Source organism: Chiloscyllium plagiosum, unplaced genomic scaffold, assembly GCF_037043375.1.
Source record: "Chiloscyllium plagiosum isolate Xiang-an unplaced genomic scaffold, Cpla_swu_hap1 HiC_scaffold_20, whole genome shotgun sequence".
NCBI lineage: Eukaryota > Metazoa > Chordata > Chondrichthyes > Orectolobiformes > Hemiscylliidae > Chiloscyllium > Chiloscyllium plagiosum.
The window spans coordinates 41,750,812-41,769,206 of record NW_028270158.1 but is presented as its reverse complement, the minus strand read 5'-3'; the positions used below and the strand labels follow the sequence as shown (position 1 = coordinate 41,769,206).

General features: G+C 39.9%; 1 protein-coding gene across 2 annotated transcripts in view; it reads right to left on the bottom strand.

Annotated features, from left to right (window-relative positions):
- xpo6 (exportin 6) overlaps positions 1–18,395 on the bottom strand; it is a 142,125-nt gene that overhangs the window by 82,184 nt on the left and 41,546 nt on the right. The window contains exons 1-5 of one of the 2 annotated variants that reach the window (XM_087997866.1): positions 16,834–16,852; positions 14,828–14,918; positions 14,122–14,234; positions 11,953–12,150; positions 10,528–10,687 (exon numbers count right to left, since the gene is read on the bottom strand). In XM_087997866.1, the coding sequence (XP_087853992.1) occupies positions 10,528–10,687; positions 11,953–12,150; positions 14,122–14,234; positions 14,828–14,879 (523 nt within the window). In that variant the 5' untranslated portion in view covers positions 14,880–14,918; positions 16,834–16,852. Of the gene's footprint in view, positions 1–10,527; positions 10,688–11,952; positions 12,151–14,121; positions 14,235–14,827; positions 14,919–16,833; positions 16,853–18,395 lie in introns of those variants that run through there. The other variant, XM_043711504.2, reaches the window with a different exon arrangement.

Here is an 18,395-nt window from a genome sequence, read left to right as displayed (position 1 = left end):
TCCTCATGTTCTCATTATTGCAACAATCAAGCCTAATACTGTTGAATTCATTATTGGTCTGTTTGCTAAGCTGGTAGGTTTGTTGGCAGAACTTCGTCCCCTTTCTAGGTGACACAAGCAGTGCAGCGCTGTTGTACTGTTCCGCTTTGAATTCATGTGGCTCTGTTTGAGCTGTTTCGGGTTGGTGCCGGTTCTGGATTTCCATTGCAGCGGTTTGTATATTGGGTCCAGGTCAATGTGTTTGTTAATGGATCGTCACCAAAACTTAAACTAATACTGAATTTAGTTCTGGCACAGCAGCTTGCAGAAATTCAGGACCTCTCTATGCAGGGCAGCAAGTCCACCAGGTTCTAAGGTGGGAATTAAAATTTGAGTTTTGAAGGGGATAATATTTGATCTTCAGGGGGTACTTTTTATTCTCATCAACTCTTATTAGATAATACAGTCATATAGTAATAATACCTTGGCTATTGGTGTTGATGTACAAGCTAGTTAGATTCTCAAAAAATTAATCAATATCCAAAATAATAATTTTTCACTAAGCGTTTTAAAACCACAACGCAAGAATTAATTTCCTGACATCATGGTATCTAAAGTGATCAACAGAAAAACATTTCTCTTTTCAAAATCACTAACATTCTACACAAAAAGCCTTCACATAATAGACACTTCCCCTCTCTGTGTAAAGAGACAACTGTGCAAGTTTCCATCGCATGCACAAAGTTGGAACATTAAGTTGGAGATCGCCAATTTAATTGTTAAATATAAGTGTTCATTACAGTAGGATCTGCCACACTATTTCTAAGCAGATATTCCAGAATATATACGGTTTTAATATGGAAACTAGGATCAGGAGTAGGCCCTTTGAGCCTACCCTGCCATTCAATATGACCATGACTGATCATCCATCTTAGTAACCTGTTTCTGCCTTCACTCCATACTCTTTGAGCCCTTTAGCTTTAAGAATAATATCCAATTCTTTGAAAAAAATTTCAATGTTTTGGTTTCAACCGCTTTCCATAGGCTGACCACTCTGGATGTAAAAAAACTTTTCATTGGAATCCTAAATGATCTATAACAACGTGAACCAGGGATCCACTGGAAGCCCTTAACTTCCTTAGTGAGGTGAAAGGAGACTCTAATGACCAAATCCTGAATCTGCACTTGGTGATTCCAAGTATCATCGATGTATCCCATGTAAGATATTTTCCATTAAACACCAGCAAGTTATTAATCATGAAATGTTCAGATGCTGAAAACAGGTCTTCATGGCCAACCCATTGGGCCTTTGGCCTTGTCAATCTTTGCCATAATAGTATCACAGTTGCAGTTCTTAGTTATGTTTGATAGAGCCCATTCTGGCTGACTTTTTGTTGCTGCTACACTGCTGTGGCACAAGTAAGCAATCCAAATTTCACAAAAATTTGTTATTATTTAGTTATATAGCACAGAAGAGGTGCTCTTTGGTTCATAGATTGGGATTAGTAGGTTGAGTCTGTGCCACTTACCAATACTTATATTCACTGCCTTGAATGCTGTCACTTAAAAGTTGAGATTTCCACCTCTAATTACCCACACATGCACTGCATTCCAAATTCCCAGCACCCCCAATTACAGAAACATAGCTTAGGGATGGACAGGATTGGCAGCTTAAATGTTCCAGGATACAAATGCTACAGGAAGGATAGAAAGGGAGGGAGGGGGATAAGGGATAGCATTACAGCTGTAAGGGATAGGGATAAGGGATAGCATTACAGCTGTTTTGAGGGAGAATATTCCCAGAAATGCATCCAGGGAAGTTATTTGGGTGGAACTGAGAAATAAGAAAGGGATGATCACCTTATTAGTATTATATTGTACACCCCCCCAATAGTCAGAGGGAAATTGAGAAACAAAATAAGGAGATCTCCGCTATCTGTAAGAATAATAGGGTGGTTATGGTAGGGGATTTTAACTTTCCAAACATAGATTGGGGCTGCCATAGTGTTGTTCAGGGGTTAGGTGGAGAGGAATGTGTTAGGTGTGTACAAGAAAATGTTCTGATTCAGCATGTCGATATGCGTACTAGAGAAGGTGCAAAACTTGACTGATTCTTGGAAAATAAGACAGGGCAAGTGATTGAGGTGTCAGTGGGGGAGCACTTTGGGGCCAGCAACCATAATTCTATTAGTTTGAAAATAGTGATAGAAAAGGATAGAGCAGTTCTAATAGTTGAAGTTCTAAAGTGGAGAAAGGCAAATTTTGATGATATTAAGCAAGAACTTTCAAAGCTGATTGGGGGCAGACATTCGCAGGTAAAGAGATTGCTGAAAAGTGGGAAGCCTTCAGAAATCATAATGAGAATCCAGAGAAAGTATATTGCTGTTCAGGTGAAAGGAAAGGCTGGTAGGTATAGGGAATGCTGGATGACTAAAGAAGTTGAGGGTTTGGTAAAGAAAAACAAGGAAGCATATGTCAGATATAGACAGGATAGATTGAATGAATCCTTAGAAGAGTATAAAGCCAATAGGAGTATAGTTAAGAGGGAAATCAGGAGGGCAAAAAGGGGACATGAGATAGCTTCAGCAAATAGAATTAAGGAGAATCCAAAGCGTTTTTACAAATACATCAAGGACAAAAGAATAACTAGGGAGAAAATAGGGCCCCTCAAAGATCAGCACGGTGGCCTTTGTGTGGAGCCGCAGAAAATGGGGGGGATACTAAACGAGTATTTTACATCGGTATTTACTGTGGAAAAGGATATGGAAGCTATAGACTGTAGGGAAATAGATGGTGACATCTTGCAAAATATCCATATTACAGAGGAGGAAGTTCTGGACGCCTTGAAACACAATGGTGGATAAATCCCCAGGACCTGATCAGGTATACCCTCGAACTCTGTAGAAAGCGAGGGAAGTGATTGCTGGGCCTCAGATATTTGTATCATCAATAGTCACAGGTGAGGTGCCGGAAGACCGGAGGCTGGCTAACGTGGTGCCACTGTTTAAGAAGGGTGGTAAGGCCAAGCCAGGGAACTAAAGACCAGTGAGCCTGACATCAGTGGTGGGCAAGTTGTTGGAGGAAATCCTGAGGGACAGGTTGTACATGTATTTGGAAAGGCAAGGACTGATTAGGGATAGTCAACATGGCTTTGTGCGTGGGAAATCATGACTCTCAAACTTGATTTGAGTTTTTTGAAGAAACAAAGAGAATTGATGAGAGCAGAGCAGTAGATGTGATCTATATGGACTTCAGTAAGGCATTCGACAAGGTTCCCCATGGGAGACTGGTTAGCAAGGTTTGATCTCACGGAATACAAGGAGAACTAACCATTTGGATACAGAACTGGCTCAAAAAGTAGAAGACAGAGGGTGGTGGTTGAGGGTTGTTTTTCAGACTGAAAGCCTGTGACCTGTGGAGTGCCACAAGGATTGGCGCTGGGTCCTCTATTTTGTCATTTATGTGACTGATTTGGATATGAGCATAAGAGGTACAGTTAGTAAGTTTGCAGATGACACCAAAATTGGAGATGGAGTGGACAGCGAAGGAGGTTATCTCAGATCACAACAGGATCTTGATCAGATGGGCCAATGGGCTGAGAAGTGGCAGATGGAGATTAATTCAGATAAATGCAAGGTACTACATTTTGGGAAAGCAAATCTTAGCAGGACTTATACACTTAATGGTAAGGTCCTAGGGAGTGTTGCTGAACAAAGAAACCTTGGAGTGCAGGTTCATAGCTCCTTGAAAGTGGAGTCGCAGGTAGGTTGGATAGTGAAGGCGGCATTTGGTATGCGTTCCTTTTATCGGTCAGAGTATTGAATATAGAAGTTGGGAGTTCATGTTGGGACTGTACTGGACATTGGTTAGGCCTCTGTTGGAATATTGCATGCCATTCTGGTCTCCTTCCTATCTGAAAGATGTTGTGAAACTTGAAAAGGGTTCAGAAAAGATTTACAAGGATGTTGCCAGGCCTGCAGGATTTGAGCTATAGGGAGAGGCTGAACAGGCTGGGACTGTTTTCCCTGGAGCATCAGAGGCTGAGGGATGACCTTATAGAGGTTTACAAAATTATGAGAGGCATAGATAGGATAAATAGACAAAAGTCTTTTCTCTGGGTGGGGGAGTCCAGAACTAGAGGGCGTAGGTTTAGGATGAGAGGGGAAAGATTTAAAAGAGACCTAGGGGGCAACGTGCATCGAATGAGCTACCAAAGGAAGTGGTGAAGGCTTGTACAATTGCAACATTTAAAAGGCATTTGGATGGGTATATGAATAGGAAGGGTTTAGAATGATATGGGCCAAGTCCTGGAAGTTGGGACTAGATTGGGTTAGGATATCTGGTCGGCATGGACGAGTTAGGCCGAAAGATCTGTTTCCGTGCTGTACATCTCTATGACTCTAGGTGAAAAATCTTTGCAAATCCCTCCTAACTCTCCTTCTTTTACCTTAAAAGTATGCCCTCTCAATACAGACTTTTCAATTAAGAGGAACAGTTTCTTTCTAGCCACTGTGTCCATGTCCCTCAATCAGGTTCCCCCTTCAACCTTCTCTGCTCTAAACAGACAACCCACATTTATCCAATTTCTCTTGATAGCTAAAATGCTCCAATCCAGCCAACAGCATGAAGAATTTTCTGTACACTCTTCTGCAATCCCATTCTTGCTATCATGTGATAACCAGAACTGCATGCAGTCCTGAAGCTGTGGCCTAATCAAAAGTTTCATACAACTAAAGTTTTAAACTAGAGATTGCACACTGTTTTGCAAGGAACTCATAAGCTCAGTAATTTGATGCTTTCTTAGATCCTTCTGGGTAATATTCCAGAGTTTTAATTGTTCTCTCTACCTATAGGATCCTACTCCCTCCAAACCCTCTTGCAGCCACTTCCTCCCCACTTCTACACCAAACAGGCTATCCTACAATCTGCCAAGCACAGCCTTGATTAAAGATGGTCCCAGAAATTCCCCCATTACCATTACTTATCTTCCTAATTGCTCTTGCTACCCCCACTGTCAGATTGTCTAACCCATGTTTGTTGCCAACAGGCCAGCAGCAAACAAGACCAGCCAGTGATTTGAGCACCTTACCATTTCTTTTCATACTATTTGCAAGGGTAACTTTTCTAATTGGGTACTGTATAGCAGCAACATTCATTAAAACACATCCTTCAGAACAAAATAGAAGTTAGTTTATTGAACAGTCAAGTGGCAGCTTTACTTGCAGTTCTTAGTGCACATACCTGAATAGACCAATTTCTGGATTAGCAAATTGAAAAAGCACTTTGAAACAGTTAAAGAAAAAAATCCAGGTATGAAGTGTGCTAAATTATTTGAACTTTGATATTTCACAAAGCACAGCAATTGATTTCCTGTCTGTCTATAAATCCATTTCACATTTAATCACTGATGTACATTCATCCTTACTGAAAAGTATGGGTTACAGGACTATTAGTTGGAAAACAGCTGAATGGCACAAACTAGAAATCTTTTCCTAGAATTTAGAAAATTTTACATTTTCCTTGCTGGTACAGCTCTCCCCCACAGACTTGCTTAAGTAGACACTCAGCAGAATACTGCAAAATGGGAAGTTTGTCCTACTCAGAAGTAAAACCAGAGTTAACTTCTGCACACACTGAAGTATTTTGACATTGAGGGGGGAAATCTAATTTGTAACTAAATAAATATTTACAAAATATACATATATAAATAGATGCACGATAAATTGAAGGGTATCAATTTTGACAACTACTGCAAACTTATTTACAGAACTGACAAATTTATAATTTATTCTAACACCTAAAATTTTACTTTTACCAACTGTACAAAGCTTCAGCTTATATCGTAGGGTGAGGCTTATCATTGTCACTATTGATTTAGCAAGATAACAGTTAGTAACTCTAGTTAATCACCGAATCAATATGAAACATATGGATACTATAGAAATACAAGGGATTGTATTTCAAAATGAAAGCATTTTGTCTGTATTAGCACCAACTAGTGGAGAGAAAAGGAGACAGAAACCAAAATCCATACACAGTATAAACACAGAAATGGCTGGAGAAACACAGGTCTCAGTATTTGTGGGAAGAAAATAGAGTTAATATTTCAAGTCCAGTGACTCATCAGAACTGTTTGGGGCCAGAAGTGGTCTGTGCACGCACTTTGGGGCCTCAACTTTTCACTGCATTCCTTACGATAATGGGACAGAAGGCCACATACCTTTAGGTCATCGGAAAGTTTACAGCAATGCTGTCAGTAATATAGACATAAGAGAAATTTGTTAAGAGACACTGATAGTTTAAGTGGAAATTAGATTCCAAAGGGAAAAGGGAAGGCTACCCACTTCAGACCTTAAATATACAGAACAAAGTTGCTCACAACTGGTGAAAAGCTGGAAAATGTGGAGTTATAAAGAGGCTTGTGGGTCCAGGTACATCGATTAGAGATCATAAACAATGCTAGTCTTTATACCTAGAGCATTAAAGAGGGATATAATTCATGCTTATACAAAGTCCTGGATAGATCAGACCTGCTATATTATTGGCAGTTCTGGGCACATTTCATACAAATAATGGCCTTGGAGATAGTATCTTTATGAAAATAATAGGGAACAGATTAAGAAAAACTACTTCCACTTCTCACGTTGGGAATTCCCCTTCCCCTCAGGCCAACTGAAGACAAGTCAATTGTTAACTTGAAAACAAAATGTTTAATCATATTAGAAAATATATGAAGGCACACAGGACAGTTAGGCATACAGTGTTGTGTGTAAATCAGTCATTACCTCTGAATTGCAGAACAGACTCAAATAAGTAAATAGTCTACAGCAGTTCCTATGTTCCTACAAAACAGCCCAATATGCTTCAAAAAGGCATATCAAGTAAACTTGACATTTGCTGCAAGGTGGCAAGAAGGCAGATGACAAAAAACTTGATCAGAGAGGTCGGTTTTAAATGCGCATCTGAAAAGGAGGAAAGAGGTAGAGGAGTCAAGAGAATGAATGAGGGCAAAGGATTTTAGGTACAGCAGCAAGAGGAGGCAACCAATATGCAAGAGGCCAGAATTAGAGGAATATAGAAAATCAGAATGTTATAAGAATAATAGAGTTAGGAACAGGTAAGAACATGGAAGAATTTGAAAATATGGATGAGAAGTTTAAAACAAAAGTTCTTCTTGATCAGAAACTCAATGTAGATTAACAAAGGTGATGGGTGAACATGACTTGCTCAAAGTAACAGCACAGACCTGGGTGACCTCGAAGATAAAGGTAAAACATGAAGGCCTGCCAGTACAGCATTGGAATTGTCAAAGTCTAAATCTAACAAAGTCATCAATAACATTTTCAGATGAGAGAGACAGATGTAGAACCTTAACATGCTACTATGATGGAAATTGGCAGTCTTTGTAATGCAGATGGTGTTGTCAAACACCCATCACCAAATCAAATTAAAAGCTATGACAGTTACCAGGATGGAGCTCATGGCTGGTGAACAGAGTCCGTATGGGGTAATTTCAGAATATATATTTGGAAAAAAAATTGTTAATCCACTACTAGATGTTAGATAAGTAGTCGGTTAGCTTAGGATCAGTGGAGGTAATTAACAGAGGTCATGATGAGGTTGAGTGAACATTGCCAACATGTTTGAAGACTAAACAGGTTTTTGGATTATGCTGCCAAGGTGCATCAATTGCACAAGAAATAGGAGGCAACCAATGAACAGATTCCCAGGATGCACCAAACAATGATGGCGAGCAATAGGAGAAGTAATTGCGACTGATATGCTTCCCACATTAGATAAAAATTGATCTGGTGAATTGCAGCCACTACTGGAAAACAGTAGAGATGTTTGGAAGGTGGCATAGTCAACTGTTTCACCAGTTGCAGACAGGCTAAGAAAATAGAGGAATAGTTTACAATATGATAGATGATCAATTTAGTATTGCAGAAACTCATTTTCCTGTTAAATGGGACAAAAAGTCAAGACTTGCTCAAAATGAAAAAACAGCGAATACGGGTATGGAATGAGCTGCCAGAAGAAGTGGTGGAGGTTGGTACAGTTGCAACATTTAAGAGGAATTTGGATGGGTATATGAATAGGAAGGGTTTGGAGGGATATGGGCCGGGAGCTGGCAGGTGGGACTAGATTGGTCAGATATCTGGTCGGCATAGACAAGTTGGACCGAAAGGTCTGTTTCCATGCTGGACATGTCTAGGACTCTATGACCTGATATTACTATTTCTTCACAAGTGTTGCAAACATCATTTTATATACTGGAACTTAATGCATCAACACAAAGAACTTATTTTATAAAACACTCCGATCATCATTGGGATTTTTGAAGTGCAATTGTTCATAAACACAAATCTACATCCAATTTGTAGACAAAACAGTAAGACGAATGATCCTGAATCTGGAAAGTGAGAAAGGTCAGTCGACACTGGGGAAAATCCAGTGCTCTCTTGCATTGTGCCACTGTGCCTTAGTTTCATGCCAGTTCCCAAAAAAACCTCCAATGATGGAAAACATCCTCAAATACATCAGTGAAGCTAGCTTGCACGCTCATGTTCTGGAACCATAAATTCTACCATTCAACTTGGAGATCATCAACTCAACCAAAGTATCAGTTGGGATAAAAATCAAAACCAACCTCACTGTCATAACGTATTTTACACTGACAGATAGTTCGCATGCTCACCCGTTACGATCAGTCAAGTTTAACTGTGTAGTGTCGTCCTTAGTATACCGGTTTCAGAACAAGGAGTATAGACCAAATGAACATGAGTAGGCCATTCAGCCCCTCAAACTGGTCTTGGCTGATCTGTGGTCTAATTCCATACACCTGGTTCTAGATTAGAGTGGTGCTGGAAAAGCACAGCAATTCAGGCAGTATCCGAGGAACAGGAAAATCGATGTTTCGGGCAAAAGCCCTTGATCAGGAACAGAGGCAGTGTGCCTGCAGGGTGGAGAGATAAATGAGAGGAGGGTGGGGAGAAAGTACTCCATACACCTGCCTTTGTCCCATATCGCTTAATAGGTCTGCTGAACAAACGTTTCCCAGATTTAAAGTTAACAAGTGGTGTAGCATCAAATACCATTTCTGGAATGGAGCTCCAAACCTCTATTGCTGTGCTGTTACTATATTTTTACAAGATGAGTATCGATCCCGGAGCAGCTAGATCCAGAATCTTTGCTGCACAATGATTTAATGTGGTACTGCAAAGAGTATGTGACAATACAAAGCTGTTTATCTTACAATACCTGTGCAAGCAAATGTTCAATAAATCCAAAATTATTCTAATTTTCCATGCTGACCCCATAGCTTCAAATACTATTTACATTTTCAAAGTTTGAGAGAAGATTTGTAGCTCGGGTGCTCATTGTTGTGGTTCTGTTCGCCGAGCTGGGAATTCGTGTTGCAGATGTTTTGTCCCCTGTCTAGGTGACATCCTCAGTGCTTGGGAGCCTCCTGTGAAGCGCTTCTGTGATCTTTCCTCTGGCATTTGTAGTGGTTTGAATCTGCCGCTTCCAGCTGTCCGCTGCAGTGGGCAGTATATTGGGTCCAGGTCGATGTGCTTATTGATTGAATCTGTGGATGAGTGCATGCCTCTAGGAATTCCCTGGCTGTTCTCTGTTTGGCTTGTCCTATAATAGCAGTGTTGTCCCAGTCGAATTCATGTTGCTTCTCATCTGCGTGTGTGGCTACTAAGGATAGCTGGTCGTGTCGTTTCGTAGCTAGTTGGTGTTCATGGATGTGGATCGTTAGCGGTCTTCCTGTTTGTCCTATGTAGTGTTTTGTGCAGTCCTTGCATGGGATTTTGTACACTACATTGGTTTTGCTCATGCTGGGTATTGGTCCTTCGTTCTGGTGAGTTGTTGTCTGAGAGTGGCTGTTGGTTTGTGTGCTGTTATGAGTCCTAGTGGTCGCAATAGTCTGGCTGTCAGTTCGGAAATGCTCTTGATGTATGGTAACGTGGCTAGTCCTTTAGGTTGCGGCATGTCCTCGTTCCGTTGTCTAGAATTCCTAGAGGCATGGCACTCATCCACAGATTCAATCAATAAGCACATCGACCTGGACCCAATATACCGACCACTGCAGCGGACAGCTGGAACTGACAACTGGAAGCGGCAGATTCAAACCACTACAAATGCCAGAGGAAAGATCACAGAAGTGCTTCACAGAAGGCTCCCAAGCACTGAGGATGTCACCTAGACAGGGGACGAAACGTCTGCAACACAAATTCCCAGCTTGGCAAACAGAACCACAACAACTATTTACATTTCCTTATCTCCACTTGAACTAATTCTGTCACGTAGATGGTAACAATATTTTCTCAGATGAAATATTCAAAACTTTGCAGCATATGAAGCCATTCAGCTCATCATTCTTATTCCTGTGTTAGCTCCTCAAAAAAATCTATGTATACTATAGCCCATCCATGTCCTAATAACTCATTACAGAATAAAACATCTCTTCCTTTTGCTCTTCTGATAAGCCTCCTGATTTCCCAACCGACAATCTTTCAGTTTGCCCAGTGCTGTACTGACCTGTGAGAAGAGTTAGTACTGTTGGCACCTGTTCCAGCAGCAGTTTTCGGAGCTCTTCCTTCCGTGCCACACTGAGGTCCTCCCGTGGACATGCTAACTCCTCTGAGGTAGTCTTCAACATGATCAGACCCAAAGGTGTGGTGGAAGGAGCCTGGATTAGCTACAATAGGAAAACATTTCACAGCTTGCCAAGACCCAAATAGACATTGTCACAGTAAAGTTAGAATGCTCACAGGTAACCTGAACTAATTCACTTCAGCAGCACTGAACTCCCTCCCCCAGACGTTCACCAAACTTGGCTACTGCACTAACGAGCCAGGCAGGTAAGCCATCAAAAGCAACACATTGATCAACTGAGCCAAGTTTGTTTCGTAAGACTAATTTTAATGAGTCATTTTAATTACTCCCTCTAACAGGCACCTCAAACTCATGCTAGCCAATAAACAGGAGAAATGCAAGCTGCAACCTATACTGGACCTGGTGCAACAGGATAACCTCAACTTGAATGCAGTGAATTTTTAATGCCTAATGAAACTGCAGTTGTTCAAGTTCCAAATCCAACATTTCTCTGGTCAGACTCAGACTGATGTAAATAAAGCAGTTTGATTTCACTGGCACTGCACAAGAACCTTGCTTATATCTATTAAAAAGCTTGGTGGATTTGACACTCTTGGGACTATGCTGAGCTTGTCACGAGCTGGGAAAGGTTCAGCACATTGCAGTTATACATTAGCCCCAGCTGCAGCCTCAAATGTATGTGGCATACCAGCAGGCAATTAGTAATTCCACTTGTCATACAAGTATCGTGGAGGGAAACTGAATAAAATATAAATATACAAACCCTAATCGAATTTTTTTTAAAAAAGGCTCAAATTTTGAATTTGACTGACCATTGCCTCAAGTTTGGATTCAACATACAGAAGTGACACTTCTAAAGTATATAACTCTGAACAGAACTCAATCTGGAGTATACCAGGTTTAGTTTTAGATACCAATCCACTGGAAATGCACATTGTTTTTCAAGATGTATAACAAGATAAGAACTTAAAGGATTAGTTATAAAGTCAAGTTGTAAAAACCCTATTTCTATTGCCTAGTGTTTAAACATTGAGCTGTGGTTAACCAACACATTGACAATGGTTAAAGGATTTTATAGGTTGGATAGAGAAACTATTTCCTCAGATTGGGAAAGCAGAGGTCAAGGTGGGGTATAACTTAAAATTAAAGCTGGGTCACTTGAGAAACTTAGAAGTATTTTTCCACAAAGGGTACCAACTTACAAAGTAAAGTGCTTCCAGAATGCCAGCAAAGGAATCGGATTTATTTCAGGAGACCAGTTTTTTCATGAGGAATTACATTGGATGAATGGTATTCCATAATAGTAACGATTATGTACAAGATCAGTACCATTTATTCTTAACTTGCCTGTAACGTGCTGGTGAAAAAATCATGGTAAAACATTGGCCAATCCTGCCTCCCAATATCCACAATTACTTTACACAGCTTATTGCGGATGAAATATGGCATTGTCTTGTGGTGTGCCAACAGAAGCTTGGGTAGGCAGCTTCGAATCTCCATTTTGTCTTGAGATGGGACTCCCAGCCACATCTTATTAATCAAGTTCTGTTGAGAAAAAAACAGGAATTATTTTCATAAAGTTAATACCAAGAATTAGTTAATGGGGCACATTGAATAAGAGCTAAGAACTAAGAGGAGTAGGCCACCTGGTCCCTTGAGCCTACTCCACCATTCAATAAGATCATGGCTGATCTTTGTGGTCTCAGCTCCACTTACCCACCCTCTCACCATAACCCTCAGTTTATTTACTGTTCAAAAAAAATCTTAGTCTTAAAACATTTGGGGAAGCCTCAGTCACTTCACCGGACAGGGAATCCCACAGATTCACAACCCTCTGGGTGAAGAAGTTTCTCCTCAATTCAGTCCTAAATCTGATCCACTTAATTTTGAGGCTATGCCCTCTTGTCCTAGTTTCATCTGTCAGTGGGAACATCCTCTATGTCTATCTTATGTATTCCCTTCAGAGTTTTGTTTCTATAAGATCACCCCCTATTTTGCTAAATTTGAATAAATATAATCCCAGTCTACTCAGTCTCTCCTCATAAACCAACCCTCTCAACCCCGAATCAACCTAGTGAACCTCCTCTGCACTCCTTCTATCATCTCTGGTCAGACTCAGACTGATGTAAATAAAGCAGTTTGATTTCACTGGCACTGCACAAGAACCTTGCACGGTGGCCCAGTGGTTAGCACTGCTGCCTCACAGCGCCTGTAGACCCGGGTTCAATTCCCGACTCAGGCGACTGACTGTGTGGAGTTTGCACATTCTCCCCGTGTCTGCGTGGGTTTCCTCCGGGTGCTCCGGTTTCCTCCCACAGTCCAAAGATGTGCGGGTCAGGTGAATTGGCCATGCTAAATTGCCCGTAGTGTTAGGTTAAAGGGGTAAAGGTAGGGGTATGGGTGGGTTGCGCTTCGGCGGGTCGGTGTGGACTTGTTGGGCCGAAGGGCCTGTTTCCACACTGTAAGTAATCTAATCTAATCTAATCTTTCTCAAGATGACTAAAACGGCACATAGTACTCCAGGTGTGGCCTCCCCGGCACCCTGTACAGCTGCAACATAACTTCACTGCTTTTAAATTCAATTCCTTTAGCAATGAAGGACAAAATTCCATTTGCCACCTTAACTACCTGTTGCACCTGCAGACCAACCTTCTGTGATTTATGCACAAGGACACCCAGGTCCCTCTGCATAGCAGATGCTGCAATTTTTCACCATTCAAGTAATAGCCCATTTTTACAGTTATTCCTACTGAAATGGATGATTTCACATTTGTTAATGTTGTACTCTGTCTGCCAGACCTTTGCCCACTCTCAAACTATATGTCTTTGTAGAGTTTCAGTCCTCTACACACTTTGCTCAACACTTATCTTCGTGTCATCCACAAACTCTGACAGTACACATGGTCCCCAACTCTAGATCATCTAATTATGAGCAGTTGTGGTCCCAACACTGACCCCGAGGCACACCAGTCACTGATTGCCAACCAAAATAGCACTCATTTATTCTCACTCGTTGCTTCCTGCTGATTAACCGATCCTCTACCCATACTAACACATTATCCTTTATGTCTTGCATCATCTTATGTACCAACCTTTTGTACGGCATCTTGCTGAATTGAAACATAATCAAAGAAATTACTTGCTGCAAATTAAACTGAATCAACTATTTTTTATTGGCTGAATACATTAACAGATACCATTTCAAAATTTTTACTCATCCTTGTAGTAGGAAGAAACTACAACAATGTTTCTATGAATAAGGTCCTCTCTCCATGTCACCTAGGAACTCATTGTATTATTTCAGTCCACAAATGGTATCCAATATTAGTTAGAAACAATCCATAAACCATGACTGCATTACTTATGACTAAGAAGAGGACTCCAATCCTAAGTCACACCATTACTCAAAGATCCAGCGTTGGATTATTGGACTTTTGGAAAGAACAGAAACAGTGAAGCCAGTGAAAACTACCTTAAAGCCAACCATAGAGCTTTCATTCTATATTCCCGACTTACCTCAAACACAGTCAAACTGTACATCATGACGTACTCATTACGAGTGTTGGATAAGAAGTAAATACAATGTTGCCATGCTCCAATCTGCTGTGCAAAATTATTTAACAGCTCCTCTGTGAAACAAAGGACATTTACAATGAAGCAGGCTTCCAAAGCATTTCCCAATCATTTGCCTATACACAAGTCTGACTAGTAACAATGTACATTTGCTTAAGACCTCATTTAACTTTTACAGGAGTTAGATAAAATGTCTTTTTTTAAAAAAAGTATAGAGCCTTGAAAGTTAGTTCAAAATGATATCTTAGAAAAATAAAAAGTTAATTAAAGATAGAGGATGGAATGCATGAGGCAGTTGAGGGACGATGGGAGTGGAATCATCATGAATTGGCGCTAGACCAGTTGGTCTTCATTATGACAGGTTTCGAGGGAAAGAAAATTTTAGACCTCTATTCAAAACAACAAGCTGATGAACATCACAACAAACAAAGGAAAAGGGCTCCACTTCCTAGCACATCAAGTTCTTGATCTCAAAATGGCCATGAGGGGTGCAGAAGAAAACAAGAGGGACTTCAAGAGAAAAGGAAGAGAGGATATAAATGGAACAATTTGCTAACATCTTCACGTAGCAAAGAAACAAACCTGTCAGAGCTCCACAGTAGTACAGCAATTCATCTAAAGAATGTAATAGCCAGATCTAGTCACTTACCAATCTCCCTTTTTCGCTGATTTGTGGTACAACTGTGAAAAAACTCTGTCATAAGACTCTCCAGTGCACGCAGGGAGGCCTCTTCAGATGCCTGTGAAAACAGTGAAGCTACATTAACAAAAACTGTGGACTGAAACATTAATGTATATTTACATTCGATTATTGACCAATTAGCAGATCTGAAATCTAAGAGTAAGAGAAACTCAGGATACACTATTGTACAAGGTGAGTCCATACAAAAATTGAAAAATTGACTCTGCATGTACTTGGCTCAATTTCTTGAGCATTGGTTTGACTCTCAGAGCCCATTCTTTTCCATGCAGTCCCTATGGAATACCTGACTTAGCTTAGTAAGTTACATCTAGCTTACAATTACATTCTAATCAAATGTAGCTGCATTTTATCACTACAAAAGACATGGAACATATTCAGAATTTTAAATAAAGCTCCTCAAAAACTCTATTTTACTTCCTATTAGATATTCATTCTTTAAAAATCCAAGGGATATGGGCACCCATTGAACAGCCAACATTTGTTGCACTTTTAACAAAATTAAAATTTGTTAATGGAGGTGACAAAGATTTTTAATAGAGAATCCCTATATCTTGGTATAAATAAAAGTAAATTTGTTCTAGAAACTCTCCCGTCCTGTTGTAGTAAATTCAATTTTCAGGAAGAATGTGCAAACTCCAACACAGTCACCCAAGACTGGACTTAAACCAAGGCCCTTGGAGCTGTAAGGCAGCAGTACTAACCACTGAGCACCATGCAGTCTCTTTTAATTAATTTAAGCACTTATTGTAATCTACCTTCCACCACAATCATGATAAATATTAACACAGCCTATTGAAGCTTGTTTGAGTAGCAGAGAAAAGAAGAGGAAGTTCACAAAACAATGTTTGAGCTACATAGAGGAAGAGGGATTCATGAAAAATTTTTAAGAGGCTCCTCTGGAATTAGAGGTTCGTAACAGTTGTAGTAGTTTACAATAAATGGAATGTACAACAGCTTACAAGAAAAACAGCATTAAAATTAGATTAAAAACTTCACATTTAGCATTCCATTTTCTTTTGCACATTAAAAAGGACGTAACAATTTCACCTCCCAAATACATTAATATCATGAAGCAAAAAACAAAATCCCTTCGCAAATAGGGACAGATACTTCAGATCAGCCTGAATGGTGTGGACCACCAGTTCAGCTCTTAAAAGCATTCATTGGCAAGTTTGGAATTTTCCAAGTCACTTGGCTGTGGCAAACAAACAAAAATCTTATTTTTGTTCTACAGCTACATAATCCACAGCCCCAACCACAACCCAAATCAGAGGGGCCTAACAACCAGATTTGGAGAGATTACAGATTAATTAGAAGTAATGTTTAATTTAATAAAAACAGACTCATACAATATATCTAGACGTTGAATTATTGAACAGTGGTTTACAAGAGTGAATACAACAATATGGAGGAAGATTAAAAAAAAACACTTAAAATGACAGCTTTAAAGAGTAGAAAGATCAAATAGTTTTGAAATACATTCCAAAAATAGAGATGAAAAATCAAAAATTGGAGTCAAAAGAAACAAAAGGGTGCTGACTGGGACACACACCTTAACATTGCTACGGATTTAAAGCAGACTAAAAAAAAAGAGAATTACCAATGCAGATGAGGGTACTGAAGTGGATACAATGCAGAATGGAAACCAGCAGGGCAAAGTTTAGGCCACGGTGTTGGGTGCGTGAAAGATTTTTAAAGAGGATTATAGCCAGAGTTCTGTACCAACTGTTATTTGCTGGCAAGCCAGCAAAGTAAGCATTTTAGCATGTTTATTTTTGTAAGGACTGACAAAAGATTGGAAACTATATGGCATTATATGCTCATCCTAGGAATAGGAACTTTGTTGTGTTGTTAAATGTAACATATGGTCTCAGATCTGGATTGCACAGTTCAGATTCAAAGTCCGGAAGTCTCAGAATGAGCCATTGCAGCAACTTTCAATAATGTCTTACATCAAAGGCACAGTTCAGAAACAGGTCATGTGACCTGTGGTCCATTCTGGTGTTATTGCTCTCCCCGAACTTCTTCCCACCTTACTAATAGAAGGGCAACAAATAAAAAGACAGAGTAAATAGCTCTTCACGAAGTGAAGCCAAAGATCAAAGCGTAGTCAGCAATTAGTAATAAAGATTGAAACAAAGCAATAGTGGCAGGATGCAAAAGCACGATGAATAGTGCATTATTTTCACAAACACAGACTTTAAAAGATTTATGCAAACAAATTCCAACGATGCCAAAAATATTTTCAAGTAATGTTCAACTTAATTCAATATAATCAGTGTCCAAGTGGTGGAAATTGATCAACTACCCAAATTTCCTTCCTCACCACATTGCGATCTGTTATCACAAATAGTTGCATCTCCCTTTGCCATTCTTTCTGCCTTCTCCCCCCACCTTAAAATTTTTATCGGCACCACTATCCTCTCAAACCTCATTGGTTTCCAAGGATGGGGTGATTCATAAATCTCCAGATCCTCTCCAATGCCAGTAAGATACATGACACATGCACAACTCAAGAAAGAAAAACTTAAAATATCCATCAGAAAGCAGGTTTCACCAAACCCCCTTCTTCCACGTGCCCTCAAAACATTGACTGTTGGGTACTTACTTTCATGGAAATAGATTACTTCTGGAATACAATCAGTGTCATTCTGTAGGAAGCAGCGATCATTTTGCATATAGAAAGGTCTTACTAATAGGAATTCAATGAATGATCAGATAATGGTGTTGGTTGAAGCAGCAATGTGGGAAGGACACAACGGAAGTGTTTCAAACAGTTATTAAAGTACATATTCAAGACAGCTCAGGAAATCCCTGACAGACCCGTCCTGTAGCCCCTCTCAGTTTGTCTGAGAGATAATACTCTGTGGTAGTCTGGAATTTAAAACTCTTATGGATGGTTTAGTTTAAATTATTACATTTACCAATGACATCAATGTTATACTATAACATAGGTATCTATAAGCCAGACTTGAGCTAAGGTTCTAAACCCTTCGGCAGAGTAGCGGCGCCGACTCTTACCCCTAAGAGTTATCTCAGGCTACTTTCCTTATTGCAGCAAACAAGCTGTCTTTATACAGAATTTGGTATTAAAATTACAAAAATGCCACATGTCCTTAATCAAATGAGCAGCAATAAAATGGCAAAAAAAGTTTGCATAGGAAGAGAAACTCATTGACAGGTTTATGAATGCTTGACTAATTAAGCTACTTGCACATCAAGGTGGGAAACCTTGATCCAGTTAGGCCCCAATGGCTAATTGCTTTGGCTAGATAACCTTCCCTTTTAACAGTACACCATAACAAGGGACTCATCTAAACTATGTGGAAAGGTCATGAGGTAACCTTGCTCAGCTAACATGCCCAGTATCATTGTCTTTTCAAATCATCTTAGATTCCAGAATGCAACTTAAATTCATAACATTGCTGGATCGCGTGTTCTAGGGAACAAACATTCAATCCATCACAAGCAATGTTCACTCAAATCTGACCATAAAAAGGGTCAATCTTTCCAC